Source organism: Sorex araneus, chromosome X (assembly GCF_027595985.1).
Source record: "Sorex araneus isolate mSorAra2 chromosome X, mSorAra2.pri, whole genome shotgun sequence".
NCBI classification, from domain to species: Eukaryota; Metazoa; Chordata; class Mammalia; order Eulipotyphla; family Soricidae; genus Sorex; species Sorex araneus.
Window position 1 is genome coordinate 159,447,601 of NC_073313.1, and position 24,164 is coordinate 159,471,764.

The 24,164-nt window shown below is 66.1% G+C and overlaps 4 protein-coding genes across 7 annotated transcripts in view; 2 read left to right on the forward strand and 2 right to left on the reverse strand.

The window, feature by feature from the left end:
* NOS1AP (nitric oxide synthase 1 adaptor protein) overlaps positions 1 to 9,730 on the forward strand; it is a 42,327-nt gene extending 32,597 nt beyond the window's left edge. The window contains exons 8-11 of one of the 2 annotated variants that reach the window (XM_055121587.1): positions 962 to 1,135; positions 3,670 to 3,835; positions 4,060 to 4,203; positions 9,528 to 9,730. In XM_055121587.1, the coding sequence (XP_054977562.1) occupies positions 962 to 1,135; positions 3,670 to 3,835; positions 4,060 to 4,203; positions 9,528 to 9,730 (687 nt within the window). Of the gene's footprint in view, positions 1 to 961; positions 1,136 to 3,669; positions 3,836 to 4,059; positions 6,805 to 9,527 lie in introns of those variants that run through there. The other variant, XM_055121586.1, reaches the window with a different exon arrangement.
* Positions 6,894 to 8,479, reverse strand: SPATA46 (spermatogenesis associated 46). The gene has a single exon (XM_055121590.1). The coding sequence runs from the start codon at positions 8,143 to 8,145 to the stop codon at positions 7,675 to 7,677; it is 471 nt and encodes a 156-aa protein (XP_054977565.1). The 5' UTR covers positions 8,146 to 8,479; the 3' UTR covers positions 6,894 to 7,674.
* Positions 9,719 to 13,839, forward strand: CXH1orf226 (chromosome X C1orf226 homolog). 2 transcript variants are annotated; one of them, XM_055121589.1, is made up of 3 exons: positions 9,719 to 9,892; positions 11,630 to 11,945; positions 12,110 to 13,839. In XM_055121589.1, exons 2-3 carry the CDS (start codon positions 11,641 to 11,643, stop codon positions 12,486 to 12,488), a joined length of 684 nt encoding a protein of 227 aa, XP_054977564.1. In that variant the 5' UTR covers positions 9,719 to 9,892; positions 11,630 to 11,640; the 3' UTR covers positions 12,489 to 13,839. The 2 variants fall into 2 exon arrangements, with proteins under 2 accessions (XP_054977564.1, XP_004613939.2); XM_004613882.2 differs by lacking the exon at positions 9,719 to 9,892 and adding an exon at positions 10,500 to 10,601.
* Positions 13,840 to 16,486: 2,647 nt separating this feature from the next.
* On the reverse strand, positions 16,487 to 22,641 carry SH2D1B (SH2 domain containing 1B). Of its 2 annotated transcripts, XM_004613746.1 has the most exons (4): positions 22,508 to 22,641; positions 19,429 to 19,492; positions 17,212 to 17,377; positions 16,487 to 16,524 (listed from the first exon to the last, which is right to left on the reverse strand). In XM_004613746.1, exons 1-4 carry the CDS (start codon positions 22,639 to 22,641, stop codon positions 16,487 to 16,489), a joined length of 402 nt encoding a protein of 133 aa, XP_004613803.1. The 2 variants fall into 2 exon arrangements, 1 of the variants encoding a protein (XP_004613803.1); XR_008627198.1 differs by lacking the exons at positions 16,487 to 16,524; positions 17,212 to 17,377; positions 19,429 to 19,492 and adding an exon at positions 22,338 to 22,413 and having other exon boundaries at positions 22,508 to 22,581.
* Between the last annotated feature and the right edge of the window lie 1,523 nt (positions 22,642 to 24,164).

The window sequence follows — 24,164 nt, forward strand, 5'->3', positions numbered from 1 at the left end:
CGCCTGAGACCCCGGTTCCCGTGTGACCCGGGCTAAGGGGCAAAGAGACAGGACAGGGGTTAAGGTGCTGGCGTGGGGGCCGGAGCGATAGCACAGCGGGGAGGGCGTCTGTCTTGCAGCGGCTGACCCAGGTTCGATCCCCGGCATCCCATAGGGTCCCCCGAGCACCGCCAGGAGTGATTCCTGAGTGCAGAGCCAGGAGTCAGCCCTGAGCACAGTCGGGTGGGACCCAAAAAGAAAAAAAATTAAAAAAATAAACCTTTAAAGATGCTGGCTCTGGGGGCTGGAGCAGTAGGACAGGGGAGAGGGTGTTGTCCTTGCACTTGGCTGACCCGGGTTCAATTCCCGGCATCGGGTCCCCCGAGCACCGCCAGGAGTGATTCCTGAGTGCAGAGCCAGGAGTCAGCCCTGAGCACCGCCAGGTGTGACCAAAAACAGGAAGGACAAAAAGAGGCGCTTGCCTTGCTCACAGCTGACCCAGGTCCCACCGCAGCCCCCCAGAGTGTCCCCCCGAACTGGCCAGGAGGGGTCTCTGAGCACAGTCAGGAATGAGTCTTGAGTACCACGGGGTGTGGCCCAAACCTACCCCCCAAAAAGAAACCCAGAGTTCGGGACTGGAGCGAGAGCACAGCGGGGAGGGCGTTTGCCTTGCACACGGCAGACCTGGGTTCGATTCCCAGCATCCCATAGGGTCTCCTGAGCACCGCCAGGGGTGATTCCTGAGCGCAGAGCCAGGAGTAACCCCTGTGCATCGCCAGGTGAGACCCAAAAAAGCAAAAAAAAAAAAAAACCAAAACCCAGAGTTCCCGAGGTTGGGGTGCTCACCCGCCTGCTCAGTACCGGGCCTGATCTCAGCCCCACCCCTGTGGACCCCCGAGTACTGCTAGACCCGCCCCGGGGGTCCCAGGAGGGCGGCCCTGCACCACTCTCCGAGGCTCAGGGCTCTCCCCTTCCCCGCCAGGCGTCCCCCAAGGAGACGGTGCTCACGGCGTCGCCCCAGCTGCTGCTGCCCACCGCGGCCGCCCCCTCGCCGGCGGGGACCCCGGGGACCCCGCTGTCCGCCCACCACCAGACGCAGCTCCTCCAGCAGCTCCTGCAGCAGCAGCAGACACAGACGCAAGTGGCCGTGGCCCAGGTCCTGTCCACCGCCCTCCTGGTCCGCAGGCCGCCCCCGCACGGCCCCGACACGCCCTCGCTGGCCCGCGGCTCCGGGCAGATCTGACGCCCTGGCGCTGCCAAGCAGGGGCGGGTGGGGGCGGGCGCCTGGAAGGTGGGCGCGGTGCCCGCCCCGCGCTGGGCATGGCTGGCTTGGCGGGCTGCCGCGGAGAATGGCCGGGCCACTCCCCCTGCCCCTTCCTGGGCCTGGGCCGGCGACTCCGCTGCCCTGGGAGGTGGGGGCCGCCTCGCGCCACAGGCACCGTGGGAAGTGACTCAGGTGGGACACGTCTCTGCTGCGGGGCCCCTGCTGGGCTCCCAGCTGGCTGGTTTGCACAGGCTGGGCGCAGACGGGGGGGCAAGGCCCTGGGGCTTAGGGGTGCGGGGTGGGGAGGGTGCCCGCGTTTCTGCCCTCTGCTGAGACCCCCTTCCTCCCGATCCCTCTTCCCGTGGGTCCCGGTGGGCAGCGCCGGGATGGACGTTGCTCCAGGGTTCCCCCTGCCCGCCAGCCTTCCCCCCTGTTGCTGGAGCTTCCGGCCTGGGTCCCCCCCCCGCCCGAGGGAGCTCCTGGTACAGCCTGTTCCCAGGGGGCCCCTCACTCTCAGCGCCCGCTCCGGCCCCCTCTACCTGCTGTGTCTCGGCCACGCTTGGGGGGTTCCGGGCTCAGACAGGATCAGGGGAGGGGATGAACGGACCCCAGGGTCATGTGTCACGCCCACCCGAGGAGGCGACTTTAGGGGCTCCCTAGGGCTCGGGTCCCTCTTCCGGGCCCAGCAGCCCAGCGGGGAGGCCCCGGAACCGGGGGGGTGTGTGTGTGGAAGGAGGCAGAGGGTCCCCAGCCGCACCAGGGCGGCCCTGACTCTGCTCCGTGGGGCCACCAAAGGCCCCTCAGAGGGTCCCGAGACCCACCCCAGGCCTCCCCCAAAGAACTATGGAACTCGGCTCCCCGGGGTGCCTGCGCCCTCTGACCCCGCCCCGCCCGCACGAGGCTGGCTCGGCCACTCGGCCTCTGCCCCCCGCCCGGTGAGGATTGAGCCCCAAGGCTGAGCTGGGCCGAGGGACCCCCCTGGCCCGAGTGGATGTCGCTGCCCCAAGTCGGCATGGCCCTGCGCCTTTCGGGTCTGCTTCCTGGCCTTGACGCTTTGCCGCAGACCCCCAAGACCCTCCCCAGCCCCCGGTGCCCGGCGCATGTCCTCCGCTGTGTGTGCCCCCCGCTGTGTCCGGTGAGGGGGGAGGGGGGCAACTGGCTCTGGTTCTCTCCCGCTGCCCCCGCCCGCCGTGCCCGACCTCTCCCATGGAGCCGAGTGCAGGCAAGTGGCCGGCGTCTGTGGTGGGTGCGGGGTCGGGGGGTCCTGAGACCGGGTGCAGGGTTGGGCTCACCGCAGGCCTCCCGGCCCCAGCCCACGTCTCCCACGGCGGGGCCCTGAAACCGTGTCCCCCGAGGGACAGAGCTGCGCTGGACCAGACCGGGGTGGGCAGTGTCCAGGGGGGCAGCGCCTGCGTGTCTGCGTGTCCCGGGGCCTCGGGCACTCGGTCCTCAGCCAGCACCCGGCCCGGCAGCTGTGGACAAGGATGGGGTGGGGGGGACGGGCTGGAACGGGTTTACTGGGGAAGGGGCCGAGGGAGTGTGGACAGGTCAGGGCGGCTTGAGGGGGCTCGGGGGCGGGTCCACGGCCAGAAAGACCCTCCACTGCAACTCGTCCTCGTGCAGCAGGACAGGGGCCCCCGTGCAGGTGACGCTGAGGGCCCAGGATTTGGGCGTCGCCGGGCAGACAGGGAGGCGGGCCCAGGTCCAGCCCAGCTGGGTGGTGGGTGGACAGAGCACCTGACCCGGGCTGGTGAGGGGACACTCCTGCCCCACCCCCGGGCCTCGCCTCACCCGTGCCTCGGCGTCTTCCTGGGGAGCCTCCCTGCCCACAGCAGGCCCCCAAATCCACCAGCCTCTCCTTGCGGGGGGGGCGGGGCTTTGGAGCCCCCCAGGAGCTTCTGCCCCCCTCCAGGGATCATGTGGGTGAATCCTGACTCCGAGGCGGGACTCAGTTTCTCCCCACTGCAGTTAGGTGCTCCTGACACTGTCCTCCCCTGATTTGCTCCCAACACCCGTGCTCCCCCAGGGGCTCGCATCACTCACTCATGCTCCCCAGAGGTGCTCCTGACACCTGTTCCCCCCACAGGTGCCCCGACACTCACTTGTGCTCCCCACAGGTGCTCCTGACACCTTCCCCCCCACATTCTCCGTGCTCCCCGAGGTGCTCCTGACACTCCCTGTGCTCCCCACAGGTGCTCCTGACACCTGTCCCCCCCACACTCTTTGTGCTCCCCGAGGTGCTCCTGACACTCCCCGTGCTCCCCACAGGTGCTCCTGACAACTTCCCCCACACACACACTCTCCGTGCTCCCTGAGGTGCTCCTGACACTCCCCGTACTCCCCACAGGTGCTCCTGACACCTGTCCCCACACACACACTCCCCGTGCTCCCCGAGGTGCTCCTGACACTCCCCGTGCTCCCCACAGGTGCACCTGCTGAAGGACCAGCTGGCGGCGGAGGCGGCGGCGCGGCTGGAGGCGCAGGCGCGCGTGCACCAGCTGCTGCTGCAGAACAAGGACCTGCTGCAGCACATCGCGGTGCTGGTGCGCCAGGTGCAGGAGCTGGAGCTGAAGGTGGCAGGCCGGAGCGCCAGTAAGCAGCACCTCCTCCCCCCCGCCGCCCTCCCTTCGGCCAGGGCCCTTCCCGCCAGAACGTTCCGGAAGGCGGGCGGGAGGTCGCAGCACCCACCCTGGGGTCCATTGCCCACCTGTAGGAGGTCGGCCCCGCCCACCCCGGGTCCGCTTGCCCCCTTGGCAGCGGGGGGAGTGGGGAGCCTCGGGCCCCCCCCCCCCGCCTGACGCCGTGCCTTCCTGCAGCGGGCTCGCAGGACAGCCTCCTGGAGATCACCTTCCGGCCCGGCGGCCTGCCCGTGCTCTGTGACCGCGGCACCCCGAAGCCCGAAGAGCTGTGCTCGCCCCCACTGGGCGCCGGCCTGGACCCTCCGCCGGGCAGCCCGCTAGGTAGGCGCGAGCGCTGGGTGCAGCTTGAGTGTTTCCGCTTCCCGCGCGCCCGCGACGGCCCGGGAGGCCGCCAGCCCCCGCTGCCCGGCGGCCTGGAGCTCTTCAAGTTCCGCGAGTCGGGCATCGCCTCCGAGTACGAGGACGGGTCCACCACGGAGGAGAGCGAGGAACAGGATGGCTGGTCGCCCGCCGGGCTGCCCCGCCTGCTGCATGTGCTGCCCCGCCAGGAGCTGGGCGACGGCCTGGACGATGAGGTGGCCGTGTAGCGGGCGGCTGGGCCCTGGGCAGGTGGCCGCGAGGCCGAGTGGACGCTCCCTGTGGACGGCCAAGTAACGATGTGCAGGGACCCAGAGGGTCCCCCCGGGGGGCCGGGCTGCAGCGGTGGGGCAGGGGGACAGGGTCCCTCGGGGCCTCCTGGCTGGAGGACCTGCTGCCCCCGCTGGCCAGGCCCGGGGGGGACTCAGCACGTGTCCCCGGCCGTCTCAGGTGCTGCCACCGGGCCGCCCTTTCGGACCCAGAGGGCGGGTGGGGCTCGACCGGGCGGCACAGGGCCGGGGCTCCGTGCTGGACTCACTGGACAGGACAGCACTGCCCCTCTGGTGGCCCTGGATGACTCAGACTCCCGCCCCCCGCGCTGGCACTGCCCAGGGTGGGACCGCCCGCAGCTGCCCAGTCATCGTCTGCTCCAGAACTGGCCGCGGGGCGATTTGCTGGACTCCGAGGGCAGGAGGGGCAGTGAGGGACCCAGATGCCCGAGCCGTGCCCGTGAGGGGCAGTGGGGTTGCCCCCGGTGCCCCTGGGGACCCCAGCTTTGCTTTCTGAGCCTGAGATGTTTAGAGGGGAAGGAGCCCAGCTCTCGGGCACCTGGAGATGGTTGTATGTGTGTGTGTGTGTGTGTGTGTGTCTGTCTGTCTGTCTGTCTGTCTGTATGTGTGTCTGTGTGTGTCTCTGTATCTGTGTCTGAGTGTGTGTCTCTGTGTGTCTATGTATGTGTCTGTGTCTCTGTGTGTCTGTGTGTGTCTCTGTATCTGTGTCTGAGTGTGTTTCTGTGTGTCTATGTCTCTGTATGTCTGTGTGTGTCTCTGTGCACACGTGCACATGTGCATGGATGTCTGCACACGTGTGTATGGATGTGTGTGCTCGCGCGTGTATGCATGTGTACACGTGAACGGCTGTACCTGCATGCACATACATGTGGGAGCGTGTGCACGCTCTGCACACGTATGTGTGTGCGTGTCTGCACAGGTATGTGCATCTGTGTGTAGGGAACTGCTGGAAATGTGCTGCTGAGTCAGCAGGTGGTCGTGGCCTTGTCCCCCCCCAGCTTTTGGGGGGTTGTGTTGTGCCCTAAGTCGGGGGGCCGGAGGGCCGCAGCCATGAGAAACGGCCCTCCCGGTGCGGGTGTGGTGTGGGGAGCTGGTTCGCGTGTCCCTCACACAGGTCGCCCCTGTGGTGCCAGGCAGGGTCAGGGGCCAGGGGCCGGGGGCCCGGCTGCTGCCCTGGGGTGTCCGGGGCCAGTGGGTCCCTGTGTGGGAAGATGGACTGAGGGACTGCAGAGGGGGCGAGGCCAGAGGGGTCTGGCCGCCTCCGAGACTGCTGGTGGGACCCAGGGGATGGACATGACTGGGACTTGGGGAGATGGACATGGTGACCAGAATCGGGGATGGACAGGGTGACCAGGACCCAGGGGATGGACAGTCACTGGGACCCAGTGGAGATGGACAGGGTGACCAGGATCCACTGGGGATGGACAGTGACCAGGACCCAGGGGATGGACATGGTGACGGGACCTGTGAATGATATAGTGACCGGACCCAGGGGATCGACAGTGACCAGGACCCAGTGGAGATGGACAGGGTGACCAGAATCGGGGATGGACAGGGTGACCAGGACCCAGGGGATGGACAGTGACCAGGACCCAGTGGGGATGGACAGTGACCAGGACCCAGTGGAGATGGACAGGGTGACCAGAATCGGGGATGGACAGGGTGACCAGGACCCAGGGGATGGACAGTGACCAGGACCCAGTGGGGATGGACAGTGACCAGGACCCAGTGGGGATGGACAGTGACCAGGACCCAGGGGATGGACAGGGTGACCAGGACCCAGGGGATGGACAGTGACCAGGACTCACTGGGGATGGACAGTGACCAGGACCCAGGGGCTGGACATGGTGACGGGACCTGTGAATGATACAGTGACTGGACCCAGGGGATCGACAGTGACCAGGACCCAGGGGGTGGACAGGGTGACCAGGACCCAGGGGATGGACAGTGACCAGGACTCACTGGGGATGGACAGTGACCAGGACCCAGGGGGTGGACAGGGTGACCGGGACCCACAGGCAGGAAAGAGCGAATGTCCAGGCCCTGACCTGTCCCCCTACTCTCGGCTCCCGCCCCCTTCCACGCTCTGGGCCCGAGGACATGAGCCAGGGCCGTCCCGGGGCCCAGCTCGGACCCTGCGCCCTCCCCCGCCTCGCTGCTCCTCTCTCTGCTCTTGCTTGGGCCCCTGGCCCGCTACCTCCCCCCTCCCCGTTCCCAAGTGCCCTTAGCGGGGAGGCCGCTTCGCTCAGTAATAAACTCTCCTTCCGCAAAGCTCCTCCGCCTCTCGCTGCCTCTCTTCTGCCTGCCCCTCGCTCGGCTACTGGGGGGCTGTCGCGGGGCTCTGCCAGGGGGCACCTGGGTGTCGTTTTGGGGTGATCTCGGCCAGCTGCCGTTAGGGAGGCCAGGTTCTCTGCGTCCCCTGAACCCACAGGCTTGGCCCGGCCCGTCTGCCCTCTGGGGTCTCACTTTCGTTCATCCCTGGGGGGCGGGGCTCTCACTATCCCCAGACCCTTGGGTTTTCCGTGGGGCCCCTCCCCTCCCTCCGGCCTCTTCCAGGCCTCGGGCAGTGGCAGCCCCCCTGGCCCCAGCATCTTGCAAGGACCCCTCGGATTCATGATTTCTCTACGCACAGACCCAGAGCTTGGGAAGGGTTTGTCTGCAGTTTCTGGGTCCCCCGGAGGGGCTGAGCGTGGGGGACTCGGTGACTTCAGGTGTGGGGGGCGTCTTGCCGCAGGGGAAGCTTCCAGAAGGCTCTTTTTTTGTAAATTTGCATCACACCCGGCGATGCACAGGGGTTCCTCCTGGCTCATGCACTCAGGAATCACTCCTGGTGGTGCTCGGGGACCCTATGGGATGCTGGGAATCGAACCCGGGTCGACCGCGTGCAAGGCAAAGGCCTTCCCCGCTGTGCTATCGCTCCAGCCCCTCTGGAAGGTTCTTTGTGTGCCCTCCCCTCCCCCAACCATCCCAGTTGGTGCCGGGAACTGTGTCTGGTGGGGAGGTCGTGGGTTTGAGTTGGAGGCACTGTCCAACCTCACCCGCCGTTGCCCCCCCAGCCACCCCCTCCTCCTCTGGCCACCCCCCCGGGAGGCGGGTTCGAGAGCAATGGCATTTATTGAGCTTTCTCTGGAGACAGAGGGGCTGGCTAGGGGCAGGGCTGGCCGCCCGCGCCGGGCCGCGCCCGCTGGCCGCCCCACAGTGCCTTGAGCTTGCGGTAGTAGACGCCGCAGCTGAAGCCCTCGCGGGCGCCGCTGCGGATGTGGCTCTTGAGCGAGTGCAGGGTGGGGTAGAGCCGGCAGCAGGCCGCGCACTTGTAGCCGCTCTGCTGGACCAGCTGCCCGCGGCAGGCCGCCAGGATGTCCTGCGAGGTGACACTGCTCTCGGGCCAGGCGCGGCCGCGCGGGGCCCCCGCGTGCTCCGGGGAGGACGAGGACGAGCCCAGGCTCTCGGCGCCCGCGTCCTCGGCCGGCCAGCCGTCCCCCCGGCCCTCGTCCCAGGGGCCCTCACGGCAGCCCGAGGCCTCCAGCCGGCCGCCACGGTCGGCGCACACGAAGTAGCTGTAGGGCGAGAACCAGGGCCGGTAGACGCTGCAGCGACGCCGGGGGCACTCGCCCATGTCCAGGGGCCGGTCTGCAAAGGGGTGCGGCTCAGCCGGGCGGACAGGACCGGCCCTCCGCCCCCGCCCAGCCCTTGGCGCAGCCGGGGCCGGCAGAGGCCAGCGGTCAGCGTGGGCAGCGCCCAGGTGGGGCCTCACCGGGGGTCAGCGTTGGACTGTCCACGCCGTGGCAGGTGAGGCTGCCAGGGGCCTGGGCCACCAGGATCTGGGGGGGGCCGGCCGGCTCCGCGGGCGCCCCCATCTTAGCGTTGTCTGGGCCAGGGGACAGTCGTCCTGGTGAGCCGGGCGCGGTCGGGGGCTCCAGGCTCCAAGGTGCCACCAGAGCTGGGGCCACCGTCAGGACCCCTGGGCCCAGCTCGGCCCGGAGTGCCCGCTGCTGAGACCCAGCACCTGGGGGGTCCCCGAGCCCTCCCCGTGACCCCGCAGGAACCAGTTTCCGAAATGCAAACCCCCCTGACCCCCAAGGGCCGACCCAGCCCAGCACGCACCCCCCCCCGCCACCCCCCAGCGGGGCCAGGCATGGGGCGTGGAGTAGCCCCGATCCTTCCTGGGGTTCAGGGGTCCACCAGGGCGCTGCGGTGGGCAGTGGTGGGTGTGCCCGCCTTGCTCACCGTGCTCCCCCGAGTGCTCCTCCCGGGAGCACCCGCAGCTCCCCACGTGGGAGACCAGCCAACACGGCCTGTCGTCGCCCCTTTGCAGAGAAGAGACCCACGGCCGAGCACCCCTCACCCCACCCCGCCCGGGGCCGCCACTTGGATCTAGAGCAGAGAGGGACCGCTTACCCGGGTGTCGCTTGGAGAACATTCTCTCTCCCGGGTGGCCCGGCTCGGGGCCTGCGGGGACCGGGGAGATGCGGTTCTCAGCAAGGGCCCGGCCGTGGCCGTGGGGCTCCCCCCCCGCCCCTGTACCTGGCAGGCTGGTGGCCGGGGAGGATGCGGCGTCCTGGAGGGCGCTCAGGGACAGGGAGAGCCGTGGGCCCGAGATGCTGAGGAGAGAGAATTCTTCCATGCCTGGCATCACGCCCCAGCTCCCACCAGCCCCGGCGTCGTCGCGACGACGGACATTCTGTGTCCAGCTGACATCACAAGACAGCCCGGTTCCAGCCGACCGGCGAGAGCCCCCTCCTCACTGCTGTCTCCCCTGCCTGCCTTTTTGTTTTGTGGGGGATCACACCCGGCGATGCTCGGGGCTGACTCCTGGCAGGCTCGGGGCGGGGTTCTGGGGGACCCTATGGGATGCCGGGGATCGAACCCGGGCCAGCCACGTGCAAGGCCAACGCTCTGCCCACTGTCCTATAGGTCCGGCCCTTTTTGCTTTTTTCCTCCTGCTCGCTATCTGCAAATCTCTGTTCTCTCTGTTTCTCTTTTCGGTCCCCGGCTCAGGGGGATGTTTGTCCCGTGCGGGGGTGCCCCTAGCCTGGCAGGTTCCAGACAGCTCCGAGGACTTGCATTGCCTTGGAAGGACTCTGGGGCTCCGAGAAAAGGCCGCAGGACCGCCGGGACTCGGACGGGTTGTTTGTAGATCCCACGCCCGCTTTTTCTGCTCTTGGCTTTCTGGCTGGGCCGGGGGCCGCGGGGGTGTCTAGTGGCGGCCGCTCAGGGTGGCCCCCGGCCAGAGGGGGGCCTGGAGCTTGCCCGGCGTCTGCAGCCCCCAGCCCGGCCCCCCGGCGCCCACCTCTGGTGCTCTGTGCCAGCTTCTCCGCCTCGCTCTCTGCTCTGTCTCCACGCACGCACCGGCTGCTCGGAAGGTAAGTCCTGGACGTGTCCCCCCCTGGGGCACGCTTCCTGCCCACAGGGCCCAGGGGCTGCACCCGGTGCTGACCCTTTGCTGCAGTGCTGGACTCAGGGCCAGGGGCGGCTGCCCCTGCTCCCGACCGGCCGGCCACATGACCCTCGGGAAGGGCAGGGACGGGGCTGGAGGGGGCCTGTCCCCGGGGCCACCTGGACACCTCTCACCTGCACACGGGGCCAGGGACCCCGACGGTGGCCTCCCTGAGGGTGGCCAGCATGCGTGAGCGAGACGCCTCTGTCCCCTGGGCTCCCAGGCTGCACGCGGCGGGTGGCGGACAGAGAACTCGGGGCAGTGTGTCCCAGGGCACCCCAGCCGGGCGTGAGCTTCCACGCACAAGCGGCCACTTGCCTGCTGGGCCCCTGGCCAGGGCGGCCCCCTGGGTGTGGGGTTGCGCGTCCCCCTGGCATCCGGCTTTCTCGGCATGTTGACCTGGATGGGTGGGCTGCATGGACGCCGTCCCGCTGTTGGTCTGGGCTCTCGGGCGAGGAGACGGTGTGGGGAGAGAAATGCTCAGGGGACGGGGACCCCTGCCCCGCCCTTCGGGTGGCCTGCGGGAAGCCCCTGACCGCAGAGGCCCCCGCTGCCCGGGTGTGGGGTGCGGGCGCTGAGCAGTGTGTAAACGCTCTCTCTCTTCCCTCCTGCTGCCGAGCCCCCCCCGCGCTCAGGTAAGCCCCCCGGCTCCGTCTGCATGTGGGGGGGAGACGCCGCCTAAGGAGGGGCCTCAGGGGCCTCAGCCGATGGGGGGCGCCGGGCCCTGCAGGCCCACTGGGGGTGTTGGTCCCGTGGGCTCGGGCCGTGGCTCTGTGGCTTTAAGTCTGTCCATGAAACAGCTGGACAAGGCAGGGCGAGTGTCCACACCTGCCTTGCTGCACTTGGGGCTATACCCCAGGGGTCACTGTTGGGCCCCAGAGAGCACAGTGGGCAGGTGGGCGCTTGGCTCACACAAAACCAACCGGGGTTCAATCCGTACCTGGGGCTACTCAGGGATGACTCCTGACTCTGTGCTCAGAGCTGACTCCTGGCTCAGTGCTCGGGGCTCACTCCTGGCTTTGTGCTCAGGGCTGACTCCCAGCTCTGTGCTCAGGACTGACTCCAGGTTCTGTGCTCAGGGCTGACTCCTGGCTCAGTGCTCGAGGCTCACTCCCAGCTTTGTACTCATGGCTGACTCCCAGCTCTGTGCTCAGGGCTGACTCCTGGCTCTGTGCTCAGGGCTCACTCCCGCCTCGGTGCTCAGGGCTCACTCCTGGCGGGGCTCGAGGGAGTGCGGACAGGGCAGGCTCTGAGAAGTGAGTCCAGGGAGAGGCCTCTGGCAGGACCTGAGCCCTGTCCTGTGGGTGTCGGCATGCCCGGGCACCCAGCCTGAGCCACCCCACCCGGGAGCACCTCAGGCAGAGCAGAGCCGGCCTCTGAGCTCACTCTGGGAAGAGCCCTGAGAACCCTCCTCCCTGCCCTGCCTTCCTCGGGGGCGTGAGAATGCAGGGGTCTGGGTCCTGGGGGGCCGCCAGCTCCTCCCCCAGCCTCAGCCCCCATGTTTGTGTCAATGTGGGCACCCAGGGCCACCCCTCCCACCCCCTTGTTCTGCCCGAATGGAAAGCACCTGCTCAGAACTCAGACTCAGAAGGTGGGAGGTTCTGGAATGTTCCTGCCCTCTGCCCTCTGCCCTCTGCCCACTCTCTTTCCCCCTTGTCCCCAGTTGACCACGGCATGATCCAGAACCTGAACACGGTGCTCACGCCCAAGCTGCCGGCCAGCTGCTCTGTCCCCGTCCTGTCCAGGCCCCAGGCCCCCCGCGCCGCCTCCCTGGGCCCCCCCGAGCCCGCCGGGCCCGGGCTGTGGGGGGGCAGTGGCCAGCACCTCCGGAACCTGGGCCGCGCGGTGGGCGCCAAGGTGAACGACTTCCTGCGGAGGAAGGAACCCGGGGGGCCGGGGGTGGCGGAGGCCAGCGCGCCCGCGGGCGTCCAGCCGGCCCCAGCCGAGGACACGGTGTCCGAGAAGGAGGACGAGCAGGGGTGAGTGTCCACAGCACCCCCCTCGGTGCCCTGGCCCCTCCCCGGGCTTGGGGAGGGGTCAGAGTTCAAGGTCAGCCGCCCCTGACTCAGAAGTCACTGGGGGCCGGGAGGGGCGGTTGGGGGACGGGGGGTGGGGAGGGCTCAGCCGTGTCCTTTGCCACCAGCTCGGCCGCCCCGGAGGCCTTTCCCCGGCTGGAGCCGCCGCCCGCCGCCCCCAGGAAGCGGATCCCGAGGGCCCTGAAGACCCCCCAGGACATGCTCATCTCCTCGCAGCCTGTCCTCAGTGGCCTGGATGGGGACCCCGAGTTGTCCCCTGGGCGGCCCCCGGACCCCCCGCTCACCTCTGCAGACAGCGCGGACAAGGACCCCGCGGTGCCCAACGGGGACGTGCCCGACCTGCTGCACCAGGACGGCCAGGATGCGCCCCCCGCCGCTGCCGGGGACTCCCGCAGAGACAGCCTGGGCGCCCCCGGGTCCCCTCGGGCGCGGACCCCCAGCCTGGACCCCGAGGCGCCACACCCAGACCTGCTGGCCTTCGAGTAGCCCCCGCGCCCTCCCCACTGGGACCGTGTCTGTGGGAGAATGGGGCCGCTCCACGCCCTCCTTGCCCAGCCCCTGCACCCTCTCCTCCCTCCTCACTCCACCCCTGCGCCTTACTAGCTCCTCCCTTGCACTCTGCTAGTTCCACCCCTGCAGCCTCCTTGCTCTGCCCCTGCACCTACCTCACTCTGCCTCTGCACCCTCTCCTCTGCCTCTGCTTCTCCTTCCTCACTCCACCCCTGTGCTCTGCTAGCCCCGCCCCTGTGCCATTGGCCCCGCCCCTGTGCCCCCTGGCTCCACCCCTATGCCTTCTTGCTCCATCCCTGCACTCTCTTCTCACCCTCACCACGGGTGTCTGTGGGAGGGCTGGGGGTTGCCCCTGGTGCGAGCTCAGCCCTGTCCCCAGAGTGTGGGCCAGGCACGGGAACAGAGCCTTCAGGCCCCTCTCGGCCATGTCCCTCAGGCCCCGGCCTCTTCCGGGACATCCAGAAGGTCCCGCTTGGGACCGGGCAGCAGGACAGGTTGGCTTGATGACGGGGACACCCCAGAAAGCCCCCCAAAACCAGCCCACCCCTGTCCCCCAGCTTCTGCCTCCCAGGGGGTGGCCCGAGCCCCCAGGAGCCCTGTCTGACCAGATGGAAGCCCAAGAGGGTCTGCTCGGGGTCCCCAGGGATAGGAGGGGTGTGCCAGCCCGTGCCATGTGCAGACGGAGCAAGACCCCTGAGAACTGGACCGTGGAGAGCCGCTGCTCCTAGTGGACACTCAGGCCCCGCCCCGTGAGAGCCTGGGACAGGCTCCGCCCAATGAGGTCTAGTGAAAGGCTTGCTCAAGTTCCGCCCCATGAGGTCCCAATGCAGGCTCCACCCAATGAGGTCCCGTGCAAGAGCTCTGCTCAGACTCTGCCCCGTGAGGTCGTAGTCCAGTCAGTGCTCCACCCCCCCCATGCCCATCTGCCCTGCTGGCCTGCTGCCCCCAGGCGAAGCCCAGCAGGCCTGCTGCCCCCAGGCCCACGGGGGTTCACGGCGCCTGGCGCCCCCACATTCCAACTGTTTAGATCCACCCCTCTCCGACTCGTCCTCTCCGGGGACCCTGATTACCTCCGACGGCCCGCATAGGACCGGACCCTGCCCTGGTCTCCGGGGACCCCCCCCCCACGGCCCGACGTATGCACGGACACGCACATGCGCTGTGGCCTTGCGTGATCTCGGGCCCCTGTTGCGCTTCCAGAACCTTCAGGCGCCCGCCCCGCCCCGAGGGCCGCAGCCGGGCTGGCCCAGGTGCTTGAGCGGATTTTTCTATTTATATTTTTTCGTGGGTCCTGGTAGAGACGCGGCAATAAAAGCACGTTGGGCCTTGATGGTGTCTCCGCTGTCCGGGGCCCCTGGGGACCCTCGGGAGGGACGGAGGAGGGGCCGCCGGGGGTCCTTGGCTGTGCCCCGGACCCCCCGCGAGCTGCCCCTCCGCGCCCCCGCGGCTCTGCATCCCCCCAGCAGCCTCCAGTTAATGAGAAAATTCCTGGGCGCTGGCCCCGGCCCGGCCGCCAAGACAAGTCCTCTTTGTGGTGGACTCAGCCCCAGCTGTCACCGCCATCCGCACCACATCCAGGGACCCCGGCGATGGGGGCGGGGGGCGGCTAGCGTGTCCCTTGGAAGGACCCACCGCCACCCCCAGAGGCCCAGGGAAACCCCCCCCCACCCCCAGCAGGGAAATTTTACTGCACCCGCCCGCGCAGCCCCGCCTCCCGCTGCTGCTTCCGGTCAGTTCGGGTGCCCCCCAAGGCTGCTGTGCACCGGGCCTGGTGGGCTGTGTGTCCCCCGCTCCGGGGCCGGGGCTCTTGCAGGCCCAAGACCCAGAAGTGACCGCAGAGAACCTTTGCCAGGTAGGTCCAAGCCCCCGGGACCAGGCACCCCTGAGCTGACCCCTGAAGGCCTCCGGTGGGCACCTGGCCTGATCTTTGGGAAAAAGGAGCAGCAGAGGTTTGGGCCTCCTGACCACCTCGCCGCCCCCACTCCCCGCTCCGTAGGAGAGACGAAGCCCAGCAGGGTGGCTGCAATGCCCCAGAAGTAGCGTGCGCTCAAGTGTGCAAACGTGCGAAAGGGCAAGTGTGCAAATGTGTGCATCTAAGTGTGCAAACGCGAGTGCATGTCAAGTGTGCAAACGTGCAGTTGTCCAGGCGTGCGTGTGTGCTAAGTGTGTAAATGTGCAAGTGGGCAGACGTGTACGTGCAATTGTGCAGCCATGCGTGCGTGCAAGTGTGCAGACGTGCGTGCATGCACGCAGTGGGCCTGGTTCCCCCAGAGATTCTGGGTCGCGGCGGTGCCAGGCCCGACCCACCCGGGGCTGTCTGCTTCCTCAGTGCGCGTCGGGCCTCTGGCGGCCTCTGGCGGCCGGCCCTCGCCACTGCACCCTCGTTTCCGCAAGGGGCAACTTGCCCAAAGAGAAAAAAGGGAACAACCCCCCAAAAAATCCCAAACCCAAAAAAAGCAACGCCTTGGCTCCGATTTCTGGACGCTTATTATTTTCCTGAGAGCACTGGACAAGCACATGAAGTAAAAAAGGAAAGGAGGGGACGTTTTGTAACTGAATTCCAACAGGAGGAAATAGGAAAGGTTTTTTTTGGTGGGGGGGTGTGAGGGGAGGGTGTTTCCTCAAGATTAAGGTCTAGAAAAAAGACGGGAGGGACAGCACAGCGGGGAGGGCACTTGCCTTGCTCGTTTCCAACTGGGGTTGGACCCCTGGCGCCCCACAGGGTCCCCTGAGCCCACCAGCAGTGCAGAGCCAGGAGTCAGCCCTGAGCACTGCCGGGTGAGGCTCCCACCATAATAATAATAAAAATTTTAAAAATAATGGAACACTTGGGTCCACAGAGCACTGCCAGGGGTCACTAGTGCACAGATCTGGGTCGGGATGGGGGACAGGAGCCACTGTCCACTGGCGTGGGGAGAGGACTCAGGATCAAGCACACGGACTGAGAAAGCAGGCGTGTAGGAGACTGGGGGGAGAGGGGAGAGGAAGGGGGAGGCCCAGGTGGGCCGGGAGTCACCTGTCATCCTGGCAGGGAGCTGCCCGCTGAGCCCCCAAGTGTCCAGTCCCTCCTCCTGCTCCCTCTTCAGCCTGGCTGATAAATGGGTGCCAGGTCCCAGGAAGTCCTATATCTGAGTCAGCGTGGAAAGTTCTAGAACTGATGGTTCGGCCCGATGGCCTTCTGATACACGCAGAGTCACTCCACTGAGCCCAGAAGTGGCCACTGAACGTAGTTTGGTGCCAAGGACGCAGAAGGCACTGCTCTATGTGTGTGTGTGTGTGTGTGTGTGTAAGACCCCCGGAGCAGGGAGCAGGTGGGTGTTGGGGGCTCGGTTGCCTGGACCCCCTTGGTCCACCCGTCCACTGCATTTATCGTGGCCTCTCGGGCTGCTGGGGTCCCCCAGCTGGTTTCACACGGGGCCACCAGGCGGGTCTCTGCACCGCGGCTGGGCGTGGCGAGTTCTCAGGCCTCCGGGGAAGTGGATGGAAGTCAGCCACGGGGCAGGAAGAGAAACGCCACCCGGGCGCGTGGGCGGCCATGGCCCCCCCCAGTGGGGTTCGGCGGCTTGTGCAAAGTGTCCTCCGCGCAGACCCTCATTTCTGCAACGGGGCAGGCGGCCAGGGTGGTTTCATGGTCCTGGGGTCATGGGGGCAGTTGGCTGGGGGGGCCGGTAGCCAGGGCTGAGGAGAGGGGCCCGGGGTCCCCACCGAGACCAGGGCCAGCCTAGGTGCTTGCAGGCCCCTGAGCCCCACGACACAGCCGGGCTCGCAGGGGTCAGGAGTCAGCCCTGAGCACTGCCGGGTGAGCCGCCGGGTGTCGGAGCCGAGAGGACCCCCGAGATGGAGACAGGCCGAGCCCGTTGCCGAGCGCGTCTTCCTGGGTGCTGGCAGTTTCTGGGGTGCAGCGTCACTCCCTGTGTGCAGTGTCCAGAGCGTCCCGGGCCTGGCCTGGCTGGGGTCCCCCTCTCTGTGCCGCCTTACGGGAGGACCCTCATGTACTCGCTGCTGCTGTTCTCTGGAGGAAGACGGGCCAGCTCAGGCCCGGAAGTGACCCCCCCACCGCCCGCCAACCCCCGACCCCCAGACTCAGGTCTCCCACCTCCCTGGGCGGCGGTTCTGTGGGGGAGGGGCTGCAGTCGGAGCATCTCCGGAGCTGGCCCCCAGCCCTGTCATTGTGTGTCGTCATGGATTTTTGTCGTTGTTTGGGGGTCACACCCCACACGGGACCCTGTAAGCTCCGGCTCCCCATAATATGCCGAGCATCCCCTCACCCCCGCTCAGCTGGCTAGGGGCTGTACCCGGGGGTCTTCCTGGCTGTCTGGCTTTGGAGGGGGCATCCCCAGGGGTCCCGGGCGGCAGAAGCCGAGCAGGGCACCCAAATCAACTTCTCGGCATATGCGGGGGGGGGGGTGGGGGGCTGCCGGGGCGCCAAAGGGTCCTTCCCTGCAGAACGCAGCAGGGGCCTCGGGTCTCGGTGCCCCCCCAAACTCCCCTGGTTCTCCCAGGGGGGTGTCCCCAGGAGAAAGCGGGGCTGAGACGGGGCGTCCCCCACTAAGTATGGGCCTGGGTTTGAGGGAGCACGCCGGGAGCCCCCCACGCCCCCTGGGCTCAGCTCAGCACCCCCGGGTGTGTGCCGGGACCCGCCCCAAGCAGCAGGCAGGAGCTGGGGGCCCGGGGCTGCCGTCCACGCTCGCTCGCTCACCGTATACGTCCTCCAGCTCCAGCTTGGACCTCCTCCAGCCCAGGCAGGGGCCGTCCCGGGGGACGGGCTGTGACAGGGCCACCACCAGCCCCTGGTCCGGCTTCTGGTACCTGGCGATGAGCTCCTGCAGGCTGGGGAAGACCTGCCGCCTCCTGCCCTGGACCGTCTGGGGACCCGGGCAGCCGTCAGGGACATCAGGGCTGGCCCCCAGCCCCCAGGACACCGGGCCGGGCCGGCAGCTTCTCCCGTCTAAGGGAGTGGATTTTTTTTGGGGGGGGTCACACCCGTCGATGCTCAGGGCAGACTCCCGGCTCTGCACTCAGGAATCACTCCTGGCGGTGCTCGGGGGACCCAATGGGATGCCGGGGATCGAACCCGGGGCGGCCGCGTGCCAGGCCAACGCTCTCCCCGCTGTGCTCTCGCTCCAGCATTGCAAGGAGTGGATTTTGGATGCTGGGGGACAGGTGGGAAAGGCAAAGACGCACTTTCCCCGGAAGGACAGGACCCCGGCTCGGGCTGGGGGCGGGGCATAGAAGGGGCCACGCCCAGCGCGTGTTGACTGTCGCGGAAGAAGGTTTCCAGTGTGTCTGTAAGCGGTTTCCCGGTGGCCGGCCACCAGATGTTCTCACCTTGCAGTGTGGTTGACCAGTGTCGACTGGGGCTCCCACCCCCGCCCGCCCCCAGCACGGCAGAACCTGAGCCACCGCGGCCGGGGGGCGCCTTCCCCGTGTCCACCAGACGGGAATGGGGAGGAAAAGAGCCTTTCAGAATCCCCCTGGAAAATGTCACCGCCAGTTTTGTGTGCGGTCTGGGCAGACTTGCAGGGGCCCGGGTGCGTGTTCCTCTTTCCCTGTCTGTTCCCCGCTGCACACCTCACACCCCCCACCCCTTCTCTCTGCCCAAGACCTATGCTCACACACACGTTCTTTTTTTTTTTTTTTTTTTGCTTTTTTTGGGTCACACCCCGCGATGCACAGGGGTTCCTCCTGGCTCTGCACTCAGGAATTACCCCTGGTGGTGCTCAGGGGACCCTATGGGATGCTGGGAATCGAACCCGGGTTGGCCACGTACAAGGCAAATGCCCTCCCCGCTGTGCTATCGCTCCAGCACCCCCCTTTTTTTTTTTTTGCTTCACATATTCTTAAGAAAGAAAAGTGGGGCTGGAGCGATAGCACAGCGGGGAGGGCATTTGCCTTGCATGCGGCCGACCCGGGTTCGATCCCCGGTATCCCATAGGATCCCCCGAGCACCGCCAGGAGTGATTCCTGAGTGCATGAGCCAGGAGTCAGCCCTGAGTATTGCCGAGTGTGACCCAAAAAGTAAATAAAAAAGAAAAATATTTTGAGGGGGGCTGGAGAGGGTGTACCGTAGGCAGGATGCCTGCCTTGCGTGCAGCCAACCTGGGTTTGATTCCTAGTACCCCATAGGGTCCCCCGAGCACTGCTGAGAGAGATTCCTGAGCATAGAGCCAGGAGTCGGCCCTGAGCATTGCTGGGTTTGGGGCACAAAAACAACAACAACAAAAATTATATATAGGGGCTGGAGCGATAGCACAGTGGGGAGGGCATTTGCCTTCCATGTGGCTAACCCGTGTTCGATCCCTGGCATCCAATAGGGTCCCCAGCAGTGCTAGGAGTGATTTCTGATATATATACATATATGTGTATATAAATATACATATATACATACATATATATATATATTTAAGGGGCTGGAAGGAGTGTACAGTGGGAGGACGTTCGCCTTGCATGTGGACAACCCCACTTAAGCCCCCGGCATCCCTTACGGTCCCCTGGGCCCACCACAAACAGCCCCTGAGCACAGAGCCAGGAGTCAGCCCTGAACATCGCCGGGTGTGACCCCCAAACAAATCCATTTAAACGACCTCATGGGGGGGTAGTGTTTCTGGTGGAGAGTGTGTGCCTTTATAAAGCGCCGTTTCCCCCCCACACACAACATAGCAAACGCACTGGGCCCTTCTGTAGTTCCCCGGACTGGGGAGGGGGCACGTAGGACAGATTTGCCCCTTTGGGGGTGCAGGGTCACGCCTGGGGTGCCGGGGAACAGACCTGAGGCTCCCGGACGTGACGCCTCGCCCCAGCCCGAGGGGCTGTCCCCTGGGCTCCCCAAGGACCCAGCTCTGGCCAGCTTGGGGCTCACCCCATATTGCTGCCCCCACCCCCTGCCCTGACGTCTGGGGTCGTCTCCCGCCCTTACCTCGATGTTGTAGTGCCCAGGTTTCTCCTTGAAGATGCGGTAGGTGTACACGGTCTTCCTGAACCTGGGAGAGACGAACCCGGAGGGCTTAGCCCGGCCCGGCCAACCCGCCCCCCCCCCCCGATGTGGTATGGGGGTCCAGCCTCTGTCCCTCAGCCAGAGCCCGGGAAGGGGGCACCGTCTCCTTGCTGGCCCCGTGGACACTCGGGCTTCATGGCCACCTTCCCACTGAGCTTTAACAGGACGTGACAGAGCACTGGGGGTCACCTCGAGGCCCCAGGCAGGAATGGGAGAAACCCTGATGCAGCTTCAGGGGCCACACCCGGCCCTGCCCAGGGCTCGCTCCGGGGAGACCTCAGCTAGGGGGTGTGGGTCGGGGGCGGCAGACATTAACCCACACGCGCAGACACACAGACATACTCAGATACACAGACACACGGAGACACACACAGACAGACGCACACAGACACACTCACAGATACACAGATTCACACAGACACACACAGAGACAGATACACAGAGACACACACACAGACACAGAGACACACACAGGCCCACACAGATACAGACACACAGACACATAGACACACAGACACAGAGACATACAACAGACACTCTCACACAGACACACACACTCAGACACAGACACACAGAGATACACACAGACTCACACAGACACACACACAGACACATACACACTCACACAAACACACACAGATACACAACACTACACTCACACAGATACACACAGACACGCACACTTACACAGATGCACTCACACAGACACTCAGACACAGACACACACACAGAGACACAAGAGAGACACACACAGATATACACACTCACACAGACACACACATACACAGATACGCAGATACACACACAGACACACACAGATACACAGGCACACTCACACAGACACACTTAGACACAGACACACGCACACATAGACACACATACACTCACAGACACACACACACACACACACACACACACACACACACCACAGAGTCCCACCCCTGAAGTGCCCAGCCCGGAACCAGCCCTGCTGGTAACTTCGACCTTGGTGGGTGCGTGCCAGTGCCGTGACCTTTCATTTCGGAAACTCCCCACGCCAGCCCCTCTCATCCCCGCCTCTCCCCGCCCCCAGCCCGCAGACCCCCGGACCCAGCGACCCCGCGGCTGCCCCCCACCCACTGCTCTCGGAACCGTGTTCAACCCGGGCCAGTGGCCCCCGGGCCCCTCTGGGCGGCTTTTCCCGCCTTCGCCAGGTCCAGCACGGCGGCCACGCCAGACCTTCCCGCCCACAGGACTCTCCAGAACGGCAACGGCCTGGGCAAGGAAATTCTAAACGGGCATTTTGGGGGTTCTGTTTTGTTTGGGGGCTGCACCCAGCGGTGCTCAGACTTTCCCGGGCCCTGCACTCGGGGTCCCTCGGGGGGGCTCAGGCAGTGCCTGGTCAGCGGTGTGGACGGCTGGTCCCCTCCCCGCGTTCCCGACCATCTCTCGGCCGCGAGCCGGGCCCGGGCTCCATTCCGTCTTGGCTCAGCCTCGCTTCTCGCTTGATTTCCCGACAAAGTGGGGACAGTTGGTGTCTTGTCTGCACACAGCTCTTTCCCGGTGGAGACGAGAGGTGGGCTGGGCCCTGGGGTCCTTCCCGTTATCCCTGCCCAGAGGTCCCCCCTTCACGCCTGCAGCTGGTCCCTTGCACCCCCAGGATCCCCGAGCTGATGGTGGGACACAGTATACTCTTCCAGCTCCCAGATGGATTCCAGCTTCACGGAATGTTCTGGAAGCTCTGTCCCAGGAGGACTCACGGTCGCGCTGTCTGCACAGCCGACACCTCATTCCCTGAGGCCCCCCCTCCATGATCTGTCACACCACCTGTCCCCAGGCCAGCCCCGCCTGCGACTTCCTGCTGGTTTGTCACCTTCCCCAGAGTCCGCCCTGGCCAGGCCGGTCGCCACGTTCTCTCGCTCACGGCCACGGTTAACATCCCTGCACAAAACCACTTGTTTTCGAGCGTTGAGGCCCCGTTATGGTGACCTGGTCCTGGGGCGACAGAATTCAAGTCTGGGGCGTGCATCGGTGAGGGCTGATCTATCTCCCCTGCCCGGCCCCAGAAAATAGTATTTATTGGTCGTCCTGGGTTCTGCTCGACCCAGCACAGGGGTCACAAGCGGGAACTGTCGGTGGCGGGGAATGTGTGAGCCCCAGCTGGGGGTCTGTGTTGCAGTGGGCCTGGTGTTTCTGGGTTTTTTTTTTTTTTTTTTTTTGCCTTTTGGGTCACACCTGGCGATACTCAGGGCTGACTCCTGGCTCTGCACTCAGGAATCTCTCCTGGCGGTGCTGGGGGACCCTATGGGATGCTGGGAATCGAACCCAGGTCGGCTACGTGCAAGGCAAACGCCCTCCCCGCTGTGCTATCGCTCCAGCCCCGGGTCTGGTGTTTCTGGGGGCGCCCGGCAAAAAGTCACTAACTTTGTTTTTTTTTTTTTTTCTTTTTGGGGTCACACCCAGCGATGCACAGGGATTACTTCTGGCTCTGCATTCAGGAATTAGCCCTGGCAGTGCTCAGGGGACCATATGGGATGCTGGGAATCGAATCCAGGTGGGCTGCATGCAAGGCTAACACCCTCCCCGCTGTGCTATCACTCCAGCCCTGAAAGTCGCTAACTCTGAAGCAGACGGGTGTGAACGGGGCCGTTTGTCCCCCTTCTGCTGTGGCTGCACAATCGCACATCACTTGGGTTCTCCCCAAATGCCCGATCTGGCGTCTCCTCCCAGCGGTCTGCCCCCGACGGGGAGGAAGGGGAATTGGGCCCTGGCCCCGTGCCCCGTGTCCTCGGGGGAGAAAATATTCCACCTTCCGGCCATGGACACTCCGGGCGGGCCGGAACCAGCATGTCCTGCAGCCCTGTCCGTCTGTGCTGCAGTGACCGGGGGCCGGACACGGCGTGTGTGGACAGACTCCTGCGCTCTGGCCTGGCGGTGTAGACGGCTGGTGTGGACACGCCGCTCCATCCATCACCCACCGCTGGGCCCCCGCTGTCCCCCCTGCTGGCCTCCCGGTACTCACGAGACGCAGAGACACAGGACCCCGGGCAGGGTCTCGCTGTCCCTCAGCAGGTAGTTCCCGTCCGCCCCGTCCGCCAGCAGCAGCCGCTCGCAGCCCAGCTTGGACAGGGGCCCGTGGTAGCACGGCAGGTCCATGGCCCGGCGGCCGGCGAGTGAGGCTGCCGGCAGGAAGTGACCACAGCCTCAGCCCGCAAGGCGGGGGAGCGCCGCGGGCGGGGGAGCTGCTCGGGGGAGGGTGCTCGGGACCAGTGCTCGCCTTGACCCACGGGGACTCACGGCCTCACCCCGTTCCCAGGAGGCCGCTGGCCTGCCAAAGCCTGGAGGGCCACCACTCCGGTGGGCCGGAGTCTCGGGAACGGATTTAACTGGGTGGGTCTCTCACTCTCTCTCTCTCTCTCTCTCTCTCTCTCTCTCTGTCTCCCAACCTCCCTCTCTGTCTCTGTTTCTCTCTATCCTCTGTCTCTCTGTTTCTGTGTCTCTCTATTTCTCTGTCTCTGTCTCTCTGTCTCTGTTTCTCTCTGTGTCTCTCTGTGTCCAAGAAACTCTGTGTCTCTGTGTCTCTCTCTCCCTCTCTCTTCCTCAATGTGTCTGTCTCTATGTGTGTTTGGGTCACACCCCTGGGTGCTCAGAGCTTATTCCTGGCTCTGCACTCAAGGATCACGCCAGGCAGGGCCGTGGGAGGCGGGGCATATCGAACCCAGGTTGGCTACATGCAAGGCCACTTACACAGATAGCCCACTGCGCTATCTCGCTATCTCAGCAACCCCAGGGCTTGGCTCCTTCAGATCCCGCAGACCCCACCCTGCTTCTCCCTCCCCCCTCTCTCTCCTCCCTCCTTCTCTCTCTCCTCCCTCCCCTTCTCTCCTCCTCCCTCCCCCTCTCTCCTCCCTCCCCCTCTCTCCTCCCTCCCCCTCTCTCTCCTCCCTCCCCTTCTCTCTCTCCTCCCTCCCCTTCTCTCTCCCTCCCTCCCTCTCTCCTCCCTCCCCCTTTCTCCCTCTCCCTCCCCCTCTCTCCCTCCCCCTCTCTCCCTCCCCCTCTCTCCCTCCCTGCTCTCTCTCCCTCCCTCTCTCCATTTCCCCCCCCCCCATAGTCCCTCCTGTATTCTGGTTTCCAACTCCGCCATCTGGGGGCCCGGCAGCACCCTTGTCCCAGCCTTGGCCAGAGGAAACTCCCTGTGGTCCCCCCCTGTTCCGCATGCGGAGAGCGGGGAAGCCTGGTCAGGGGAAGGATGTGTGATTCAGATGCCGCGTGGGGTGGGGAGCCGGCCATGGCTGCGAGGAGGGCAAGTGAGTCACTGCACGTGGCCCGGGGCCACCCAGGCAGGCCCCAGGCAGGAGTCCTGGTGACGACAGACGCACCAGCAGGGCGTGTTAGAGCAGGAAAGCGCCGACAACCTGCAGAGGCCAGTGATGCCCGAGCAGGTATTGAGCCGTGGGGGTGCAGAGGGCGGGCAGGCGGGCTGGGGCTGCCCCCCTCACGCAGCCGGGGCCCGGGACGGCCACTATTCAAGCACAGAACCAAGCGGCACCACTGGCGCACCCCGCTTGGTCCTGCGGGGTCCCGTTTGCTGCTTCTGCTGGTACAGGACAGAGACGGCTGGAGAGAGAACGCAGGGGTCCTGGCCCTGATGCGTGTGCTGACCCGGGTTCCACCGCTCG

What these genes read in the sequence shown, in the direction of transcription:
- CXH1orf226 (XM_055121589.1), top strand. Translation starts at nt 11,641, where the DNA reads ATGATCCAGAACCTGAACACGGTGCTCACGCCCAAGCTGCCGGCCAGC. An exon ending in GAGAAGGAGGACGAGCAGGG is followed by an intron (nt 11,946 to 12,109) that starts GTGAGTGTCCAC and finishes CTTTGCCACCAG; the next exon opens with CTCGGCCGCCCCGGAGGCCT.
- SPATA46 (XM_055121590.1), bottom strand. Translation starts at nt 8,145, where the DNA reads ATGGGCGAGTGCCCCCGGCGTCGCTGCAGCGTCTACCGGCCCTGGTTC.
- SH2D1B (XM_004613746.1), bottom strand. Translation starts at nt 22,641, where the DNA reads ATGGACCTGCCGTGCTACCACGGGCCCCTGTCCAAGCTGGGCTGCGAG. An exon ending in GTCCTGTGTCTCTGCGTCTC is followed by an intron (nt 19,493 to 22,507) that starts GTGAGTACCGGG and finishes CGTCTCTCCCAG; the next exon opens with GTTCAGGAAGACCGTGTACA. An exon ending in GGAGCTGGAGGACGTATACG is followed by an intron (nt 16,525 to 17,211) that starts GTGAGCGAGCGA and finishes GTCTTCCTCCAG; the next exon opens with AGAACAGCAGCAGCGAGTAC.